This window comes from Cavia porcellus, unplaced genomic scaffold (assembly GCF_034190915.1).
Source record: "Cavia porcellus strain 051 isolate PalLab524CR breed Dunkin Hartley unplaced genomic scaffold, mCavPor4.1 scaffold_28, whole genome shotgun sequence".
NCBI lineage: Eukaryota > Metazoa > Chordata > Mammalia > Rodentia > Caviidae > Cavia > Cavia porcellus.
In genome coordinates, this window is record NW_026947511.1 from 38,409,512 (window position 1) to 38,431,583 (window position 22,072).

At 48.6% G+C, this 22,072-nt stretch overlaps 1 protein-coding gene and 1 long non-coding RNA gene across 2 annotated transcripts in view; one reads left to right on the forward strand and one right to left on the reverse strand.

The window, feature by feature from the left end:
• Window positions 1–240: 240 nt before the first annotated feature.
• LOC106028524 (uncharacterized) lies at window positions 241–2,879 on the reverse strand. The gene is made up of 3 exons (XR_001202142.3): window positions 2,711–2,879; window positions 2,310–2,459; window positions 241–384 (listed from the first exon to the last, which is right to left on the reverse strand). It is a non-coding gene; the product is annotated as an uncharacterized LOC106028524 (long non-coding RNA).
• The window catches only part of Clic5 (chloride intracellular channel 5), a 64,170-nt gene continuing 44,051 nt past the window's right edge, over window positions 1,954–22,072 (forward strand). Inside the window, exon 1 of the mRNA XM_003473625.5 lies at window positions 1,954–2,232. Coding sequence (XP_003473673.2) covers window positions 2,170–2,232 — 63 coding nt within the window. The 5' untranslated portion in view covers window positions 1,954–2,169. The remainder of the gene's footprint in view (window positions 2,233–22,072) is intronic.

Here is a 22,072-nt window from a genome sequence, read left to right on the forward strand (position 1 = left end):
ACAGAGGTTGAACGTAGGCTTGGAGGTGTTTTCCTTGGCGAGCGGGGGTCATGTGCATGTGGAATCTGTGGGGAAACAGGCTGCATGCACAGTGGTCAGGCTACCTTGCTCACTTTCCTGATCAGATGTGGGAATATTTGGGAACGTTCATCTCTCCCTACCCTAACCATAGTGATCAGTATCTCCCCATGGCCTCTCTGTGTTAGCTTATCATCAATATGATAAAACATCTGAGGCAAATCAACATAAAAAGAGGAAAGGTTTATTTTGGCTCTTGATAATGGAAGCTTCATACATGACCCATCAGCCTCACTGCTTTGGCCTATGTTGGCACAAGATGTCATGTTAGGAACTGTGGTAGAAGAGTCCCATTTACCACGTAACCTACAAAAAGAGAGGATGGGCTGGGATGTCTCAGAGGGCGTCCACCAGTGACCAACTTCCTCCCACTAGCTCTCCCCTCCTACAGGAGCCAGCACCTCCACCAGCACTGTGGGCTGGGTACCAAGCCCCTGAGGACATTTCAGATCCAAACTCTAGTCCCCTCCACCTCTTTGATCCCTGTGACAACCCTGGTCTTCCTATCATGTGATGTCATCCTGACATAGACTCTAAACTATGAAAGACCAGGACAGCCTCTGTTCCTGAAGTGACTTGCACGACACACTAAGCGTGGGAGAAGCACCTGGTGCAGTGGTTAAGCATGTAGGCTCAGCAGCCTGTCTGCAGTTGAATCCTGACTACCACTTCCTAGCTAGAGCAAATCACTTCAGTACCCTGTACCTCAATTTCCCCTCTTGTAAAATCAGGCAAATAACACTAAAGATTAATAAAGTTTAATGAAGATTAAACAAGTCAAGATATGTAAGGTACTTAGCAGGTTTTGTTTAGCACATCTTAAGTGATGTTATATATTTTCATATTAAGTGATTCATTTTTTCTCATAAAACTATGAAACAAATACATTTTATAAATAAGGCAAGGCAAAGCACAAACAGGGTTGACTGAAGAGAAAGCAGAGAAAACAGAGAAAGTGACTAGATTCTGATTGCAAAAGGTGAGCAACTGTTTTTAAGAGAGATCAAGGATGGGAATATGTGCTGGTACCTTAGCTTTAGACACCCATGCAGTGCTGTAAATCGAGCACACCCTCACACCCTGGGCTGCAGCAATGCCACCACAGGTGCATTTCCAAGAGAAAAGGATCATGGATCCAATCCAAGGATATTTGGCAGAAAGAACGATCATCACACAAAAATATCCATGTGGCTCATAACTGGGTGCCCACCAGTGTGTTGCTCAGCAGATAGAGTGAGAGACAAATGGCAGCGGTGAAAACAGGTGACACACAACCCATCACCCAGGTCACCATCAGAGAGGTGATTCTCACCAGTGTGGGGGCAGGAACAGCAGACACAGCACCAAGACCCGGGCAGAGGAGCCGGGTGCTGATTCCAGTGCAGATGCTGCTGATCCCAGAGGAACTCACCTGCTGCTCGATATGTTGCAGGGAGCAGGTTGGGGAAATTCTCTGATCTGTGGACCTGTGGAGTGTGTGTGTGTGTGTGTGTGTGTGTGTGTGTGTGTGTGTGTGTGAGCTGGTAGCGCAAAACTTCCCAGCACTCTTGGTGGGGGCTGAAGCAGGATGATCACTCATTCAAGCTTAGTCAGCTGGGCAGCATAGCAACTTACTAAGACGCTGCCTCAAAAATTAAAAAATAATAATAAAGGGCTGAGGGTGTAGCTCAGTGTCAAAGCCCTAGGTTCACCCTGTGGGGAGGGTGTCATTTAAAACTGAAAAGCCATCTCTCCTGCCTGCCCCGTCCATGCCTCTCCTCTCTTTCCTTAGCACTCCAGGCCCGCAGGGAGGTGGCTCTGTCCCTGCCGGACAGTGGCCTAGCAGGTCCCCCCTGACCCCGCCCCCGGCCGCGGCTATTTTGGGCTCGCGGCAGGGCGAGATCGCTGACAGTCGGGATCCGGTGACACCGCCGCTGCCTGCAGCCGCAGCAGCAGCCACGGTCACTGCCGCCACCGCACTTGTTGCTTAGGACTTGTCACCATCACCTTCTTGGCCCCGTGGTGCCCCCGCGTGTGCCCTCCCGTGGGTCCAGAGTGGATGGTTTAAAACACGACACTAGACACACGCAGGGACAGGGACAGGGCGACGGCATGATGGACACGGCGACAGCCAACGGGGACGACAGGGACCCCGAGATCGAGCTCTTCGTGAAGGTAGGACCCATATGCCCATGCACAGTCCCGAGGTGCACCCAGAGCTCCCCGCCATGCGGAGCTGCCTGGAAACACACCTGGGGTGCCACTGGGATCCCCACGCGGTGCCCCATGCTCGCTGTTACCCACTCCTGGAAGAGGGCACAACCAGCAGGTGTCTGTCATCCTAGAGAGGTGGCCCGCAGGACAGGTCCCCAAGCAGTGTCCTCACAGACCCGTCCGGTAACCTGGGGAGGGAACAGGAGGGGAATGGTCTGAGTATGATCCTCTTTGGCAAGGCAAAAATAACATTTCTTAACCCCCTTTCTCACTTTCACTCAGAGCCACCAAAATTAAATTAAAGCGCAGGGGACAAAGATGTTCTCTACTGCGTGACTAGGGGAGCCAAGATGTGTCCCATTAGGACCTGGGTCCTGTGCCAGCTCAGGAGGGGTGGGTCAGGGATGGGACCTCCCCAAGACCCTAGAGGCATCCTCACCTGCAGGAGAGGACAGGGCTGGGCTGTCCCCGCGGGTGGCAGGGGAACATTTGATCAGGCTCTTGCCTCTATAGCCTTGGAAACCTGAGAGCAGGCGGAGCCTGCCTGGGAGGGGTGTAGCCTGGCTGTGGAGCCCAGACCTTGAGGGACAGAGCCCTTGAAGAGAGTTTCCTGGAAATATTGGGAAAGCCCAGAGAAGGTCCCTGGAGTCTCCAGGGGCCTCCTGGCTGGATGGAAAAGGAACCTGGTCTCCTGGAACCTGTAGAATGTGGCTTTGCTCAGGTCATTGGTATTTGCAAGCCCGTTTAACAGATTTTTGCAGAAAACGGGAGGTAACCTTAATAACTCTCTTTGTCCACTTAAAAACATAAAAAATCAGTTGTGACTTTTTTATGCTTGAGAAATGATCTGTCATCTTGTCCCAGTCTACAGAAAAGGTTTGTCAAATTTCGCCCGTTGGGTTGGGTTTTACAGCCTTTGTATTTGTTTTTCCAAATGACACCTGTCCTTTAGTGACACTTGTTTGGTTTCTAGATACCCCTGGTGAGATCTTTAGACCCAGAGAATGCAAAAGCTGGTGTGCCTTCCTGGGTTGGTGAGCCTTAGGGCCACAGGGCTTTGAAAGGGGTGCCCTGCCCCCCACAGGTCAGGCCTGCAGCCCAGCGGGTGAATAGGCAGGGCTTTCACAAAGCCTGGAGTCTGCTGCTCTCCTTAAGAAAGCTGTTCTAGGACTTACTCAGATTCCCTGGGAGTAGGTAGCCTCAAGGTGTCAAGTTCCAGAGGTATTTGAAACACAAATTGGTTCTTTAGAGCTCAGGAGCCCTTTGCCCTGCTATTAGGGTGCTAGGCAAGGAGACCTACTCTACCCACTCTTGGAATTTCAGGATGGCTGCCTGGAAGATTTCATCCATTTATACGAAAATCTCACTGTGCTCCCAAAGAATTCTAAAATGCCTGCGTCGCCATTTGCTTTGTTCCTTAAAGGAAAACAGTTTGCAAGAGCCCAGCAGCCCTTCTGGGCTGCTCAAAGGCCAGATTGATGGGGAGAACAAAAAGAAAATTAGACAGTGAAGCAGTTCTGATCCCCCACCCCCAATTCTTGAGCTTTTGATTCATGTTACCATTTACAGGGGCAAGAAAAGGGTAGAAATAAAGATGCTGCCAGGCCTTAAGCTTGTCATTTTAGGGAAGCAGTGTCCTGATTTACACCATTAGTTGTGTATAGGGTTTGGGGCTTCTCTGGGCCGTGACAGCTATGATTCCCACAGAAATAAAGGTTCCTAGCAGGTGACTGCAGTGGTTTCTAGGATGTCTCCCCCTGCCCAGGGGGGGAGGAGTAGGCCCCACCCAGTATCGAGATGGGGTTATTGAAAGCACCCCCAGGTCAGCCAGCCTGCTCCATCCACCACTCTACATTGCCATCATCCAGGGAGTTTGCTGGGCAAGTGACCTTCTCTCAGGCCAGCGTAGAGTCAGTCACTGTCTGTTACTGATGCTCCCGGGATAACAGTTGCCAGCATCTTTGGGCTCCCAAGGAAGGAACATATTTCTGCATTTTATCTCATTTGGTCCCCAGCATCCCTGTTTATGAGAGTTGCTTCACTGGTGTGAGAAATGAGCAAAACAGAGCTGACTCACAGGGACCACCACAGGCAGATGCCATCAGAACGTCTGGTGAGCTCTGGTTGTCCTCTGGTGATGGCCTGGGAACCCAGAACAGAATCTTTGATTGGTCCCATTGTATGTTTGAACAACAGGTGTGCTCAGAGAAGGGTGGGAAATGCCCCAAGGTGGAGAGCAAATAGCATTCATATCTTCCCTCAGATTTCCTCAGATTCAATTTCCAGTTATGAGCTTTCAAGTATCATTGTGATGACAATGATGTGTCATTTACTAATCTATGAGGATGTATTCATAAAATGTTGTTAAGGAGACTGCTAAGCACTGGGCTCATTCCCTTGCAGAGAGCATTCTAAGGGAGACCTTGAAGAGATAGTTGCCCAGCATTTTTAGTTTCTTCATCTAAAAGTTAGCTCAGTGGAGCTCTGATTCTACTGTTCTGTAACATCACTGGGAGTGCCAGACATTTGGAGGCCCTGAACCTGAGCTCAAGTCTTATCTCTGCCTTCAATCAGCTAATGACTCTGCACCTATTAACTTATGTGAGCCTAAATGCCCCCCTCTTAAAACAAGAGATTGTTTAAAATAAGATGAGCATATAATTTATTGTGCAAACCAAGACACTTTGAGTGTGTCAGGAGATCCTACCAATACTTCCTTTGGGACAGTGGATGTCATTTGAGGTTTTTCGAGCAAAACAGGAGTTGTGGTCACTTTGGTTAGGAAAACTGCCTCTACAAGCTTGCTATGAGACTCCATGGGATTGTGTAGGCAGAAACACTCTGTGGCTTGGAAATCATTCAGGACTGGGCTTCCATCATGATGTGGATTCCACAACAGGGTCAGATAGAGACCTCTTCTAACCTGACCTGCCTGTCACTGACTGCCTGTCTTAAGGAACAAAGGCCTGGCTCTCTTGCAGGGATATTTTGAGACTCAGTGAGATCGTCCTCAGCTTGGATTTTGAACACAAAGGGAGGGTAACAGGTTAGAGTGTGTGTGCCTTGGATGTGAGTGTGGTTTGTTGAAGGAAAAAACAGCAAGGAAGTAAAAGCAAAACAGAAAGCAGGTTGGTAAGACAAACGCAGGATGTGCTGAGCACATTAGATCCAGATAGTCCTCCTGTTTGAATTGTGTGGCTCCTTTTAGTCCCACCCTTGCGTCCCGGATATTGTAAGTCACCCAAGTGAAGTGACCATGGTGGACAAAATCAGTCCAAACATCTCCAGGGGAGGAGTTAGGGACTTGGGTTTCATGAGAAACCAGTGCTTGTTCTCCAGCTTGGCTACGTGGGTAAACCGTAGTAGGAGATGCCAGGCTCTCCCCTGGCTGGTGACATCAGCATCTCTGTGTGTGGGTAGGGCACAGAAGTAGCATTTCCACCTCACCCTGGGGACTCCAGGGGACAGCTGGGTAAAGAGCCTTTGAGACATCATCAGAGCTTGAGTCTGGCAGCAGGTGGCTTCCGCCACTCCTAACACAGGGACTTTGCTAATGCAGATTCATGTCCACAGCCCCTAGTGGCGTTGGGACATTGAGGTCAGAAGCATTGCTGATAGAGAGCTGGCTCCCTCAGGACTCAGTGACAAATGCTGGTGATGACTATGGGTCCTGTCCACGGAGCTCCAGAACAATCTGTGCATGGGTTGATAGGGAAATAAAGAGTCCCCTGACTATCTTCTGCAAATGCCAGTTGTTTCCTTTACTGTGTGACCCAGAAAAGCTCTGACGGTGGCACAGGGCACCAGTCCAGGTCACGGGGACCCATGGGGTGCCCATCTGACTTCCAGAACAGACAGGATTCAGACTCCCTCCCTGGCAGCAGCTGCTGGGGGTAGGCAGCGTCACCTTGGGCTGCTCACTTCAGCATGAGCTCATTTGGCTGCTCGTGCTCACCCCTCACCCTGTGGAGGTGCTGTGCTCGTCTTTGCCACCATGGGCAGGTTAGGATTTGCCAGCAGTGACCTACTCACAGCTCTACCTGCTCCAGATGTCGTGAGGGCAGATGGCGCCCACTCCAGGTCCCGAGGCAACAACAATGGTCTCAGCACCTGTCTCCCGCTGACCTGGCCCCTCTGGGGGTGTCACTGGCTCTCTCCAGCCAGAGCAGAAATTCAGCCAGTATGGACAATCAGGCCCAATGCTTTTATCCCTTTGAAGGAGTAAAGACATGAGGACTGTCCTTTACCAAACGCCCACTGAGAAACAGACAGAGGCACAGGAGGGGTCAGCAAAGAGCAGAAGCCACGAGAAATAGGAAATAAATATGATGCCCTGTGTGATGGGAACTGTGTGAACAATGGCTTGGTGGCAACTCATGTAGGGATATGTCATGCAGGAATGAGTTTTGCTCAGCCCTGGGGGGCTCCATGTGAAGGGACACTTGGAAAGTGGATAGAAATACATTCAACCTCTGGCCAGGTATTGTGGATGAGGTGAATTATGATCAGCAGAAGCTTATTTCTCAGTTCTGGAGGCTGCAAACTCTAGGATTAAGGCACCAGTTGATTAAGTGTCTAGTGAAGGCCTGGTTTCTCATGCAGAGATGATGCCTACAAGACCTATGTACTTACATGGTAGGACCCAAGGACTCTGGTCTTTTCTGTCCCCCTCAGGCACTAATCCCATCCCATACTCTCTCCTCTGCTATTGCCACTGAATATGCTTCCTAAAGCCCCATCAACCATCAGCTTGGAGATCAGGTTCCAATTAGGAATTCTGGGGACACAGACATGGGGACCATGGCAGCATGGACTGCACAGCATCTTTAAGGGCAAGTTGCGCAGGACATGGGGCATGGAGGAGAAGTGACATGGAGTGGGTCTCCCAGTGTGTCTCAGGTCACCCAAGGCTACCTGTGTAGCAGTTTGGTGCTATTACATACAGTACAACTGTATCGACCTCTCTGGACCTTAAGGCAGTGTTTTTCCATTTCTGCTCTTTGTTAATCCACAGTTAGGAAAAAGGAAATGGGAAAGAGCACAGAAGTGAAGGAGGGGAAAATGCAGCTCTAGCCAGGAGCCCAGCACCTGAATGGAGAGTAAATGAGAGCCTTGGCCCAGTCACCATCCCTTAAGGAGCCTAGCAAGAAGGTTGTCATGGCAATGGATGGTGAGGGTTGGGAGGTGTTCTTGACTCTGGTTAGGATCTCTGTTCCCATCACCCGTCCCTGCTTTCCAAGGCTGACCTGAGCAAAGGCCCCATGACCCAGCAGGGAACAGAGAGGGGCAGACTCACTGGCCTCTGTGCATGTCCACTATGGGTTCTGTGGCTTTTTACAGCATCTCTGGGACTTGCTTCAGAAAATAAAAGAGCCTTGTGTCTGTAGCTCTGTGTCACAAATGTCCCAGAGCTTTCTTGTGGGGATAAAGGGACTCTGGGAAAGGGGAGCCATGTTGGGGATTCTATGTGACTTTGTCTCTCTGGCACACTCAAGAAGGTCAAGAGGGATCTGACAGGGTTGTTTGGAAGCTTCAAACTAACTATGGAGAACCACCCAGAAGGCCCAAATGGCTTCTGCCCACTTTCCAGAGTCCAAAGCCCAATCCTGTTGCATGTTTCTGGGTGCTGGGCAGTGCCATCCACTGCCCACCAGGACACAGGGGAAGCGGGTTGGAGAGCCGCAGCCCACCTCTACCACAGGCACCGCATTGGACATGTTCTTGTTTCTTACCACTGTACCACCTCGGGGGCGTCCCAAAATAGCACCCCATTGAGGTCCCCTCACCTCTGTCCACCAGACCCAGTGCTGTTGCTTGGTCTTCCTGGAATCTTCTCACCCCTGTGCCTTCTGATGCCAGGCAAGTTCAGGATTTACATATGACACCGGCATCATCACTTTGGCCTGTCTTCCTTTCCCTGATTTCCTAAATTAGTTTCCCTCGTTTCTTAAAATGATTGCACATGTGTCTGTGCAGTTTTTGAAGCATGTTTGAGCCTCCTGCCCTGTCGGAAGAAGGAGATTTAATCCACTGTTCTGGGGGCTACATGTGGGATTTGTCATTACAGGGTAGAAGGGAAATACCAGAGCCCCAGAAACCAGCTCTCACCAGCCCAGCACTCCCAGTCTGGCATGACCATGAGGACCACCTAGGACATCGTCCAAATGCCATCGTTGAGTATGAAGCAGGGTCATCAGGGAAGGGGACACCAATATTTCCAATTTGACAAGAGCCCCAGGCAGCAGGTTATGACAGCCCAGTGCAGTTATAGGGCTCTGCCCACGGGCTGCCAGCATGCGGGTCCCCTGAACCCAGGCAAGGATGCCTAAGGCAGGAAGTTAAAGTGACAGAGCAATTGAATAGGAGGGAAATTTAATAGCTGAGTCATCTTCACCTGGCTCTCAGGTCCCCCAAACCAATGGAACACTTCAGGTTCTTAAATATTGGATCTTGAATTTAGAATCCACTCTGTGGCTGATGGAATCATAAAAAGCAGTCACAGGTTTTTAAAATTTTATTTCTCCCTGCAGCGCTCCTCTCCATTCCTGAAGTATGAGGTTCTCCAAGTGGTAAACAGTGGCAAAGAGACGGGGACAGTTGGAAGGGGGAGCAGAAGTGACACAGAAACCCAGTCTTTGTCCCTTGGTCCCCTCCACCCATTTGGAAGTTAGAAAATCCACCTGGAAACTGATTAATAAACTGTGGGATGTGCTGTTCTGAGCACCCAAATCCCATTTGTTCCTAGGATTGTATGGAGCAGGGCCTGGTATTATTTCCAGCACTTACACTGAGTCCCAAGAGGGGTCCACAGAACTGGGACTCAGCTGAGCCAGGTTTAAGCTTTGGTCCTGCCACCATGATGCTGCTCCCTACCCCCTTATTCCACTCAGAATGCCCAGCTTTATGAGAAGAGAGGGCCAGGGGAAACCTGGGACATTTCCCCAAGGCCAGGGCTGAGGCTCTTACCTTTCCTCATCCTCCAGAGGTGAAAGGCCAAGGTGAGATGGATCCACTTAGGCAAAAGTGGCAGTTACCAGGCAAGGTGAGTTACAGTTACCAAACCAGCTGTCCTCAGGCTCCTCCCCACCTCTATGCCAGAGAGCACATCCCTGCTTCTCAGATCAACCTCTTTGCTTTCAGGTGTGTTCCTGGCTGTCCTGTGTGCCACTCTGATTGGCTGTAGCTCTGCTGCCATGGTAACTAGGGTGGCTTCACTATGTCAGAGGGTAGAGGGGAACAGTCCAGTGGGCCTCAGGGCACCAACATGGATAATTCTCCAGGGTACCTTTAGAGGTGAAATGAATCATACATCACAAGCACTTTCGAAGGGTTGCCATGGAATTCAGCAGCACTGAGTTTTCATGGGGCCCCCCAGCTGCCTTCCTTACTGAGGCCCAGGCAGATCTGTGGAGGAAGTGGGTAGTGGGGTGACATCTAGGTGCCTAAAGGACACTTTCTCATGTGGCAGCTGCTGGTTGAAGCTACCAGGTGCCAGAGCCTGAGTCTGGAGGGGTATAAGGAGGTGCCAGGGTAGGCACAGGTGGCCCTGGAAGAACATGCAGCTTGGGGGTGCAGGGTCAGGGGACATTCAGAGGACTGTGACCTGAAGGCAAGGGTGGGGACAAGGCAGGCCAGATGAGAGGTACCCTGGTCAGGAAGATGGAAAGCAGAAGCTTGCAGCACAGGCTGGGGAAGAGCGAGGTTTAACTCCAGGGTGAGACGAGAGGGCAGAGGCAGGAAGAAGCCATTGGCCTCTCTCCTTCCCAGAGAGCTGCTTTCAGGGCAGATGTCAGGACAGCAGAGGAAGGACCCCACGTCCTCTACCCCCACAAAGACCCCAAAGTGTAAGCCCTGCCTCCTCCAGAAGAGTAAGTGTGCTGCCAGAGAAAAGCAAGTGCCACCCCTTCTTCTGGTCACCTGGAGGATGGTATGAAGCTTATCTCAGAAATGTTTCCATTTGTGCGTCAACAATTACTCTAACAGGGTGAGGCCTCTCTCGTTCCAGAGTGGAGATAGTGCCAGCAGCCCTGGGTGGAGCAGGAGGGGGCGGTTACCAAACACATGGAGCTGATAGAGGGTTTGAAAAGCAGGAGAAGAATAGTCCACAGGTGCTGGGGACCAAAGATAAAGATCATTGTGTCATGGCTCTGCCTGCTGAGCTTGATGCTAATTCCTTCATTTATGGGTCTGAATGAAAATGGTCACCTTGAAGTCTCAGTTCAGATGAACTCTTTTCTGCCTGCTTTTCCTGCAAAGAAGTGTGTATCCCATGGTTTCATCACTGCGTGGGTCTGCACTTTACATGTGTGTGTTTCACACATGTGCACCTAAAAGATAGCACATTCCTGTGAATTTTGCAGATGTAAGAGACTTCTGAGATTTGAGGTCCCAGCTGGAAATGCCCACATCACATACTGTCTGACCCCTGCCATCCACACTGGGATGGATCCTACCGTGTGAACATATGACTGTCTGTATTTATTCCACCAGTTCGTGGAGAACAGCAAGGTGATGGAATTCAGGAAGTTCCATTTTGGGCTCCCTCTCCCACTGTTTGGTTATTTTGGCCAGGTAGTTTGGGTTTCTTCTTCTCTAAAATGAGACAAGATGAATAGACATCCCTGAGGTCCTTTCCAGCTTTGCAAGTTGATTTTTTGATCCTCCTGTGTCCCAGCCCATGGGAGGGTCCCAGAGTCCTCTGTTCTTGAGGAATGGAGATTTAACTGCATCACTGAGGTGCTCAGAGCTGTGGGCTTGGCATCCACTGTCACTGGTGCTGGCTGGGTGATGCCCATTCTACCGAGCATTGAGACCTGGAGTTAAGTACAAGTGTGAAGCATTGTGAGAGTCGTAGAGGGTGTTCCTGTGTGCACAGAGGTGCAGGATACCCCTTTCTGCATGTGATGCTTGTGAGGTCCAGGACCCAAGTCCTCACGAGGGAGCAGCAATGGGGATGGACACAATTCCTGAACACAGCTGCCTCGCCCGTCTTACCAGCTGCACCAAGCATGGTGGTGTTCCATCAGGTGATCGTTGCCTGGTCTAGCTCTGCCAAGCCCCGTGCTGCTGACACACACTTGCCAGCCTGGGAAGTACCCTGACATCTGAGTGTTGGGACATGGCCTGCTGGCAGTGGAAAGACTCAGCCAGTCTGCACAGGAACGTCATCGTGCAAAAGTAGAATGATGACCTCTTGTCCCAGTCAACTCTGCACTCGCCTGGTTGAGAGAGGTCAGGCAGACAGGCTGGGCTGTGGGGCCGTGGCCACTGCTGGAGGTGAGATCCCTGAGAAAGGGCATTGTCACCTGAGAGGTCACACACTCTCATGCACTCAGTAGGTTTTACCCTTGACCAAGATATTTGGTCTCTCTGAGGAATTCCTCAACTGTGACACCATGGGACCACATTCCTGGCCTCAGCTCTAATTGTGTAAATTCATGGCATCCACTGAGGGTCTCTGGCTTTTGTTGACTTACTTTGTTACCCTTCATACTGCCTAGCTTCAGTGTGTGTAAACATCTACTTTCTCCATATCCAAGGCCCTCTTTTTCAGTAGTCTCAGATGCAGTGACTTGGCAGGAATATGGTTCTTTCTTCTGCCAATAAGTTTTCAAAAAAGACAGTTTTGCCATTATTCATGTGTTTATATTTTGGAGGTAATTTAACTGTCAACACTGGCATCAGTAGCAGACATTTGTCCTAAATTCACTGCTACTCGGCACTCTTAGGACACATCTTAGGTCCCATGTCTTCAAGGCAGAAGCCAAGAACTGGTTCTCTGGTCCCATTTCTTTTTAAATTAGCTACAGGGATGTGAGTTTGCAACAGAGCCCTGATCATTATTTCTTTGGGACAAAATTGTAAACATGATCTTCTTTGTAGCCTCATATTTACTATACTATTAATTATGATACCTAAGCTGAGTGCTTAGAAATGTCCTCTTTTATTGTAACTCCAGTAAATTCTTTGGGATGCTTTTAATAGACAAGACAAAAATGTCAACCTGGCACCAACTATTAGACTTTTTGTGGACATGGAAGTATTTGTACTCACCTGGAAGGGGCCAGGCTACATCAGATCACAGAGGGTGGTCTTTGTATCCCCTCTCCATCCCTTTTTCCTCTCCCAAGGAAGGCCTTTGCACTAAGTGGAATCAAGTTATAGGAATCCCTGAGCACTTCCTCCAAGGAAAAACAGTAACAGTAACAATAGCTCACATTTACTAAGTGCTATGTGCTTGCCATTTATTTCCCACAACTCTTTATAGTAACATCATTAAATGCATCCCTATTATACAGAGGAGGAAACTGAGGCAGCCACAGTGAAGTGACTTGGCTGAAGTCATGTAGGCCACAAGTGTTCCTAACCCACCTCTCCCTGAAGGAGAGACCAAAGGGGCCAGTGCATCTGCCTGGGATCTGGCATGAAGAAGCCATCACCCTTTGACCATGTTAGACCTTTTAATAGCACTTCACAGCCCTTTTGCTAAGTACTGTTATCAGCTTGAATGTTGGTAATATAGTAACGGTACCTTTCCACTGTACAGTAAGTCCCCAACTTATGGACGAGTTCTGTTCCAGGAGAACTGTTTGTAAATCATATTTCTTCATAAGCTGATATACAGTTCACCTGTGAAAGTTCACAGCTCAAATGTTTGTGAGTCAAGAACTTACTGTATTGAAAAATGTAAACAGGCAAGTGAGCACAATTTGTCTGCTAAGTGGATGAGTGGACCAGATGTGGACATCACTACCACCAAGGGTCAGGGGCTTCCATGGCACTCACAGGAGCTGGGGGTGTAGGGACCAGGACTCCCCATGATCTCCTTTGTGTACTTAGATTTGTCCATCTCTGACAGCAGTGATGTTGGGTAATAAAAGCCAGATTTGACCTTAGGGTTGTCCCTGCTGACCACACATACTGCATGAGACAGGTGGCATTCAGCCTACTGAAGACCCCGCCAGCATTCACCGGAGCATGGCTTGGTGGGGTCTGTGCTGATCCTGACCCATGCTGTTAGGGCCTTGTTCAGAGAGACTTATTTGTGTGGCCCCCAGGCAGGAGAAGTGAGGGCTGATTTTAAATTTTAAGTAGAGGCCAATTTAGGCCTAACATCTCAAAGGACTGCTGTAGCTGGATTTGTCCATCAGAGATATGGGTTACCCGAGAGAGAGGTAGACACCTCATGAGGAAAGTGGGAGACCTTACAGGAATTGCTGCAGGACAAATCCCTGTATTCACACCCAGCTCCAGGTACCTGGTGTAGCGCAGGTTCTAGCAAACAATAGCAACTGTTAGAATACCAGGTCCCACTTCGGGGGCCCATTGATTTTATCTCCTCCTTGGCTTACACTTGAGTAAGGAGCAAGGGATGAGAGTGATTGGGGCCCCACCACTGGAAGGTTGTGTCGCGGTGAGATTGTGCAGGTGAGACTGTGCTTTGGAAGTGCGGTGGTTACTTGAGGAACAGAGCAGGGCTTTCCTACCCCAGCCCTGAATTGAAGTCCTCACATATTGTCTGGTTTATGTCACAGCAGCCTGGGCTGAAAGCTGCTTGAAAGCAGACACACAGTCCCTGTAAGTTCGCACAGAGCTAATCATTTTGCAGGTACTCAATGAGTTTCTCAGAGATCGAGAACTTGTTGGATAAAATCTTCCTACCCTGATGACCAGAGCAGAATATTAAATATGCTCATGATTCTCTGTTGTCCAAATGAATTCTGCTCGCTCACTTTAAGTGCACAAACCCAGTTTGCAATTGCAATGTAGACATTAAAATTTCAAAAAATTCCCTTTTATAAACAAGCAGATGCTTTCAGCTCACATAGCCTCATAAAAATCCCTCCCAGATCCCAAGGTGTAGAAACCAGGTCAGGCCCAGTGAGCTGCAGAACTGGCTGGACTCCTCGGGTTTTCTGATTGTTCCAAGAATGTAAGAAGCACTGGCCCACAGCTGCTCTCCTGGCCCTTCCAAGATCTCAAGTGCTGTGCAAGTCTCTTTTAAGATTCAAATGAAACCCATATATACCCAAGCTGTCCCCCTTGAGGGAACCACAGAAAACACTGGTAAAGATTTATCACAGCTACTCTAATATGTAAGTACACAAGTATCTGGACACAAATATAACAGCACATCCTACAGTAGATTCACTCAGAAGTTGACTTGCTGATAGGCAGCACTGAATTCAGTGTTCTAAAATTTTCTGTGATCTAGAATGTCCTCAGGAAGGATTTGGTTTCACTCCCGAATACCCCTTAACAGTCTGATGGCATACGTGTATGTGTGGCCATTCCCATTTTGACTTGTAGACAATGCAGTGGACACCTCGCAGCCTTTGGACCCAGCCAGCACTGCCTGTCATTTTCTGGAAGATGCTGGCTAGCAATGAATTCAGTCAACAGTTTATTTCACAGCTGTCTGCCAAGCACCTCCTACCTAGGCTGTGACCTGCAGGGTAACCCAGGGTGCACAAGCCTGAGTTAGGGACAGAGCCTACAGGCATGAGCACCTGGTACTACTTCAGGATGGAGGCAGGCTTTTCTCTTCCATGGCTACTCTTCATTGATCTTATTCTGAAGTCCATCTTTCTTTCCCCTTTGTTCTGTTTGCTATGATCCTACCTTGCTTTGAGTTGAGTACCCTTGAAAGCATTTTGGAAGTTGTGTGTTCAAAACCTATAACACAAAATTAATGTCTAATTTTAAAAAATCTTGATTCAGCCGAAATCTCTATTTGCCCAGGCTGTGCAGATGAGTGTTACATTCTTGACACTCAGTAACCTCCCCTTGTATCACACAGACTCTCTTCCTCCAATTATCTCACTACTGTGTTCTCAGGCTTATTTAAAAGACACCTTGGGAACTTTTGACTGGTGCCATGCCTGTCCCTGTTCCCAATCAACCGAGTCAGAATCTCTAGGGTTGGGGTCCAAGCATCAGGAATTCTTCACTGTGATTCTGACATACAGCCAGAACTGGGCATCAATGGTTTAATCCATTTAATCTCTAAAATGACTGCACAGAGAGTTTTCTGGGAGATTCTAACCTCAGCACAGGAACTCCAAGGTGGGGGAAAAAATCTGTGTTTCCTGCTGCCTTAAGGTCAGACCTCCAGACATATCATTTCTTTGCTGAAATGCTCCTCTTCCTTAGATACCACCTAGGATTCTGTTGTTTTAAAGGCATCTTTTCTGACTGCCACACGCATTCTTCTGTATCTTATTCCTCCATCTCAGTTAATAGAACAGGGCTTTATAACACTAACTCAGTGTGTAATTATGATTCCAAAAATACAAAGAAAACTCTTAACTTTTCCCTAGTGGTGTAGCTTCCCACTAGCATCTTGGACAGTTCAGCACTGATTATGCTTTCACATGAGTGAAGACTCTGGTGTTAGATTCAGGGCAGAGATGAGAAAGGGGTGCAAGCAGAGACAGGACCCCAAATAGGGAAGAGGAGTCAGTGACACATGAGCATATCTGCAGTCCCCCACATGCAACAGCAGCTGCCGTATGTAAGGAATAAGACCCAGGTGAAGGACATGGTCCATACAGTAGCATCTTGCTCCAGGTAGGGTATAGGTGGTCAATCCACAACTGTAGTGCACCCCACCACTATCCCTTCCAGGGGTGCTGAGAAGATTGCATGAGTCTGTATCCACAGATGGCTATCATTAGTATTATCTACCTTTGTCTGTGAGTCAGAATTCAGTTCTATGCCATGGCAGCCCCTGGAATTCTCCACAATTCTTAGTCACGTACCACAGGCAATTCACGTCATAGTCCTTTTCTTTTCCAAGGCTAGAAATGTCCTCCTCCTGATTTGGGTCCTTGGTTATATCTGCAAAACTTCTTAGCATTATTACATCCTGTTGGTCACAAACAAGTCATAGATCCCATCTACCTTCAAGGGGAGAGAACTAATATGCAAAGGAACGAATGTCAGAAGGCGGGGGTCATGGGGACCTCTTAGGATCTGTTTACCACAGCTGGGTTGAGCTCTCATTGGTGCAGACAAGCCTGCCATCTTGTCTTTATGTAGACTACATGGCAGTGGATCCAACATGGGCCATTTCATACAGAAGGAGACTGAGTTTCAAAGACCCAATCTCTTTTCCAAAGTCACATAGCTTGGAGGGACAGACTAGGTCTTGACATCAGGCTATTCTGATATCAAATCAGCCAACCAATCAGCTATGCACTCTTTATCTAAGGTAGGCAGACATATAAAGTTGAGAAGCATCCAGGTCAAAATAAAAGTCTAGTTTCCAGTGCAATGACATCTTGGGGGTATTTCAGGTTATTGGTTCCCCTCAGATTACAAGCATGACTCTGACCTTGGAGCTTGATCCGGGTACTTTCTGAGGGAGGAGGACAGCCTTATTCATCACAGAAGTCACCACATTATAGCTCACTCTCCCATGGGAATGTTGGCATTGAGGGTTTACCACTAGGACACTCTCGTGCAGTCGAGGAAGCCCCTAGACACTACCTGTCAGCGTTTGCTGGGGGGTAGGATCTGAAACTCAGCATCTTTTAGCAGTGACTGTTCATTGGCTGCTTGTTGACCACTTCAGTGGTTTTCTGAAACAAAAAGTCAAGATAGAGGGTGACATTTGTTTGCTTTAGGTAGTTATATTTTTAGCCACCTCTTTAATTGGCTGATCTGTGGCTGCAGTGGAAACTAGTGACTTAAACATGAGTGGAAATCGCTTTAAAAAATAATAGAACACTGGTGTGGGCTCTGTGAAACTGTGTGTGAGATTTTCAGATGAGGACAGATCATGTCCCTTGGGTTTGTTCTTTATAGCATTTTTCACTTGTAAAACCCTGGCAGTCTTTAAAAGCCTATTTGCATAATTATGTAATTTAATTGACTGGCAACTCTGGGTTTTAGGAGGAAGCTCCTTGTCTCACCCCAGGTCATTGAGGTCCTGGAGGAAGAGCTGGGTCTCATGCATTAATTTCCAAACTCACGCTCTGGACTCCCATCTCTTGAACAGAGGCGGGCATGTCACTGGAACGAGATCACATATGTGAGGTCTTGGGTGAATCCTGGGTTGTACCATGCACTCACCCCAGGAGCTGACCAGTTATGAGAGTCCAACATCAACATCCTGTGTGGGAGATCTTCACAGTGCGAGTCCAGCACTGGTACCTTTGCTGTTAACTCCTATTCTGCAGGGCGGATGTGACTTGCCCTGCTCGCTGCTCTTTGGGGAATTTCAGTATATACATATTTTTAAAGAAAATAAAAAACAATGGTACAAAATTTCAAAACAAGGTTATAGAAGAGTAAAAATAGTATATTGCACATTATTATCTTCGAAGTAGTTGCTCATATTACAAGAGACAGGCATGGAAAATTGTTCAAACAATATAGGCAATTAGTTATTTTAATGAACTAATAGCAATTAGTAGTATAACTATCTTAACTATTGTGTGTGTGTGTGTGTATATATATATTTTTTTTTCTTTTCCCTTCCCTTCCCTTTCCTCCATCCCAGCTTCTCTTTACTGTTGAACAATCTCTTTCCATTTCACAATACCTATTGTATATTTTGGATCTTATTTACTTTTCCAGTGTCTTACACTAAGGAAACATTGCAATGTTTATATGCAAGAGTCTGATTTATTTCACTTATGAGTATGATCTCAAGTTGCATCCTTTCCCTATAATGTCTCAAATTTATCCTTAGTTATAGCTGAGTAGTACTCCATTGTATAAGAATATCACATCTTTTGGATGGCTGCCTAGCTTGCTCCAGCTACCATTTCTAGCCTCATTTACAAAACAGAGCCAGGGAAGATAAGAAGAGGACCTTGGTCATCGTCTCATCCCAGGTTTATTGGCACTGTGAGTGTGACTTTGCGAAGGCAGCTCCTGAGATGCTGACCAGACAGTGATGTTAGGCCCAGAGAAGTACTGAATGTAAAATACGACTTCTGAGAATCTGTATCTTCATCTGGGGTTTTCTTAACACTTTTGTCCAAATTTCAAATAGCCTTGACTTCTCCCAGCCAGAATGATTCCCTCCTTATAGAGGTAGCATCAGATGCAGATGTTGGCTAAATCTTAGGATGTTTTTAACTCCTGTAGGATGCTGGGGCTACTTGCAGGAGAAGCTGGGAAAGGGCTTGTTTTCAAAGAGTGGGGCCAGCACTTCACTTTCAACAGACCAGGTCTCCTACCAGAGCTAGATATGGGCTCATCAGGGGGGGCGCTACGGAGGGGGCTGCCCAGAGCTAGGGGTGGGACTCCTGCCCAGCAGAGCCTTGGCAGTGGGACCCCGACTACCCAGAGCCACAGAAGTGAAACCACTCCCTAGAATGTGGGACCCTGAACCAATAAGGATGATTTGCAAAACTTAATATATAATGGGATTTCCCCCACTAGGTTTTGCACTGGCTTGGGATTCATAGCCTCCCTCACTCTGGCTTTCCCCTCCTGGGATGTCTGTCCTGGCACGGAAGCGTGGCAGCACATAGCTTGTCGGGCCTCATAGATGTATAGCACGGGAGAAATTCTCAGGTTTCCCTCTCAGCTGATCTAGGTGGATTTTGGTGAGCCTTTGGATTTTAGAGTTGACTCTGGGATGAGTTGAAGCTTTTGGAGTGATTAAGAAGAAATGAATTTTCATACGTGAGAAGTTCATGAATTTGGGATGCTATGGACCGCGTTGTATTCCTGCTTCCCCACCTCATTAAATTCCTATGTTGAAAGCCTTGATCGTCAAAGTGACTGTGAAAGGATTTAGTGCTTTTAGGGGATAATTCAGGTCAAATAGGATCCTAAAGGTAGGAACCCAATCCAGTAGGGACGGTGGTCTTCTAAAGAGGAGAAGGAGAAATCTTTCTTTCTGTTCTGTGAGCACTCAGCTGGAAGGCAGCCTCCTGAAAGCCCATCCCTCGAACCAAATTGGCTATCAGTATAATTGTGGGTTTCCCAGCCTGCAGCTCTATGAGAAATGAAATTTTATTGTTTGATTCACTCAACAGATGGTATTTTGTTATCACAACCTGAGCAAGAGTTTTAAGACCTTGGCGTTGTGATTACAACACTAACCCAAGATGCATCTTATAGATCCCTCTCCAGTCAATTCTTTCCCTCAGTCCATAAACCAGTGAGCACTTTCTCAACTTTGTCTGTATGGGCATGTAGAGAATGAGGCAATAGGTACAACATGTTTCTCCAACAGAGCCAGTTTAGTACAAGAGCCAGAATCAGGCCACCCACCATCCCAGGTATGTTCCATCAAAGGCCAGCAGGAGACAGACCTAGAGATAGAGTACAAAGAGAGGAGCAATAACTTCCACCAGGTGGTTATCAGGAAGAGTTTTGCAGAGTGAGCAGGGATGCTAATAAAGGTCTCGGTCCCTACAACAGCTGGATGAGCAGGGCTGAATGCCGGGTGAACCCACAGAGGAGTCCGTGCTATTATCCGCCACCTTACTGGCGACCTCTGACAGGATCAGATCTCCGGTTTCATGGGCTACACTGGAGCCATGTTGGCTCACAAGAGAGATACACACAGGGCCACTGAAACATGTGAGTCATTCACAGAAAGTGACTCAGGTCCCTGTCACAAGCTTCCCCTACTACATCAGGCAAGGTGACATCATAGTTCTTTGTCATGTAAGCAGCTGCACAGTGCCCCAAGGACATGAGCTCATAATTGCTGTGCCATGCACTGGAGGAGAGGTGGCATCCAATCAGATCCTCTGATGGATACACAAACAGAGGGGAAATCTCAGCTCCAAGGCCAGGACGACCTCACAGCTTCACTGAGCCCAAGAACTTTTTAGTATTTCAGGGTGGCACTACACCCTTTGTCCCACTACAACATGTGGAAATTTATTATTATCAAAAGAGCAAAGAGGGTACTTTGGCTCAGTCTTCTTCTCCCCCAGGGCTCCTAAGGCTAAGAACATAACGCTTTGGAGTCCATGGTCCCAAATCCCAGTTCAAGCTCATCTTTCCCCTGTACAGAGACTACTACCATCTTGGTTCTTAGGCAACAAAGTCCTTCCTTCAAAAATCAACAGCTCAGGAATTTTATTGCCTGAGGCCCCACAGCTACTTATGAAACCGGTCCTGAGTTTCTTGACTCCCCACCCATTGTCCTCCGCCCATCCCTGGGCTCATCCAGTGGCACTAATCACCCCACAGCCCTGTATTCCAGTTACATCAAAGAACCCAGGGAAACGGGATAGGCCGGGTTGTGCATGAAAACCACTGGAGAAGCCCTTATGAAAGGGATTCTTTGCAAAGACCCAAACAGAGTGTAGAGACACGGACAAGAAGCAGTAGAGAATACACCTGCAGAAGCAAGGACATTTTAACCACTCCACCACCAAATCTTTGCTGCAACAGAGGCTCAGAGATGGGTGTGGCCCTTTGTTAAGAGGATACAGCAGCCCAGCATGGCCAAGAGGGACAGAGACTCAGGGAAATTAACACCCTGGCTTCATGCTCAGAAGACCTCCCAGGCTCCTCCAGTGCCTCTCCCTGGTGCATCGCATCCTCTGCACCCAGAGTAGGGAGCCTGTTGATCGCATCCCTACTGTCCCCCCTCCCTGGGATACAGATCAGAGACAGAGCTCAGGGCCTGGAGAGACAAACAGAGGCCCCCAGCCAGGTGGTTAGGAAGCAGGCGCTTCCCGGCTTCATGCAGAGAACTTAAAGGGTTTGTAGGGTGAGTTTGCTCTCTACAGAAAATAAACAATGACATTAGCAAGAAGGGGAAGCTTGCACATCCGCTTGTTCTGTTGTCATAAGGGGGACAGCGACAATTACACTCTCCTCTGGTGCTGGGGTGGAACCCAGGCCTCCTGCGTACTAGGCAGGTGCTCACCACTGAGCCACAGCTGGCTCCTCAGAAAATTTTCATAGGTGAGATTAACTCAGAAGCTTCTGCCCTCAGTAAGAGGGATCACTTCATGAGCAGCTCTGTTTACCTCCTGGTTCTGTCTCACTGTTTCTGCCTCACTGCCAGACCACAGACCCACTGACACCTCAGCTCAGGTGGCAGAAGGGCCACTTGCTTTGGTCCCGATGGTTCTGTCCCCTGGATGTTCCCTGCATTCTCTTTCTCCTGATTGAACCCTCTGAGTTTCTCAGATCTTCCATCGGGCTGATGAGCTGCTGCGAAGCCCTGCTGCGGGGGTCCCTGGGCTCCCCGTGTAGCCTCGTCACCACTCTGACCTCTGCTTTAGAAGAGCAGGCTGTTCTCCCTCCTTGTGTCTGTTCCTTGAGGAATGAGTGGAGACAAGGACGGCAGTTATTGGCCTGGTTTCCTTAGCATCGAGCTGGCACCTGAATGTCTGTGGAGGAACAGGAGGAGGGTCCTGAACCTGGTCTTCTCGCCTGCGATGCATTAGCTTTCTGTTGTGGGGACAGCACACCAGAAGCAGTCAGGGTATTAGGAGGAAAGCTTTGTTTTGACCTGTGGTCTCCTGGCCCAGTTGCCCTGAGCCTGTGGTAGTGAGGACATCCTGTTGGAAGCTTGGGTTGGAGGCCTGTTCACCTCATTGCAGCCAGAAAGCAGAAGGGTACAGGGTCCCCAAATTCCCTTGGAGAGCATATACCCAAGGGCCCAGCTTTCTCCTGCTGGGCCCCAATTTCTAAAAGGTCCACTCCTTCCCAATAATGCCATAGATTAGGGACCAGGCCTTTAACACTTGGGCCTTGGGGTCACTCGAGGTCCAAGCCACAGCCCCAAGCAGCCCCTCAGTCTCCCTGGACTTCCTCACTCCAGCCAGTCTGCATCTACTGCTCCCCACGTCCCTTCCCCACCCCTCCC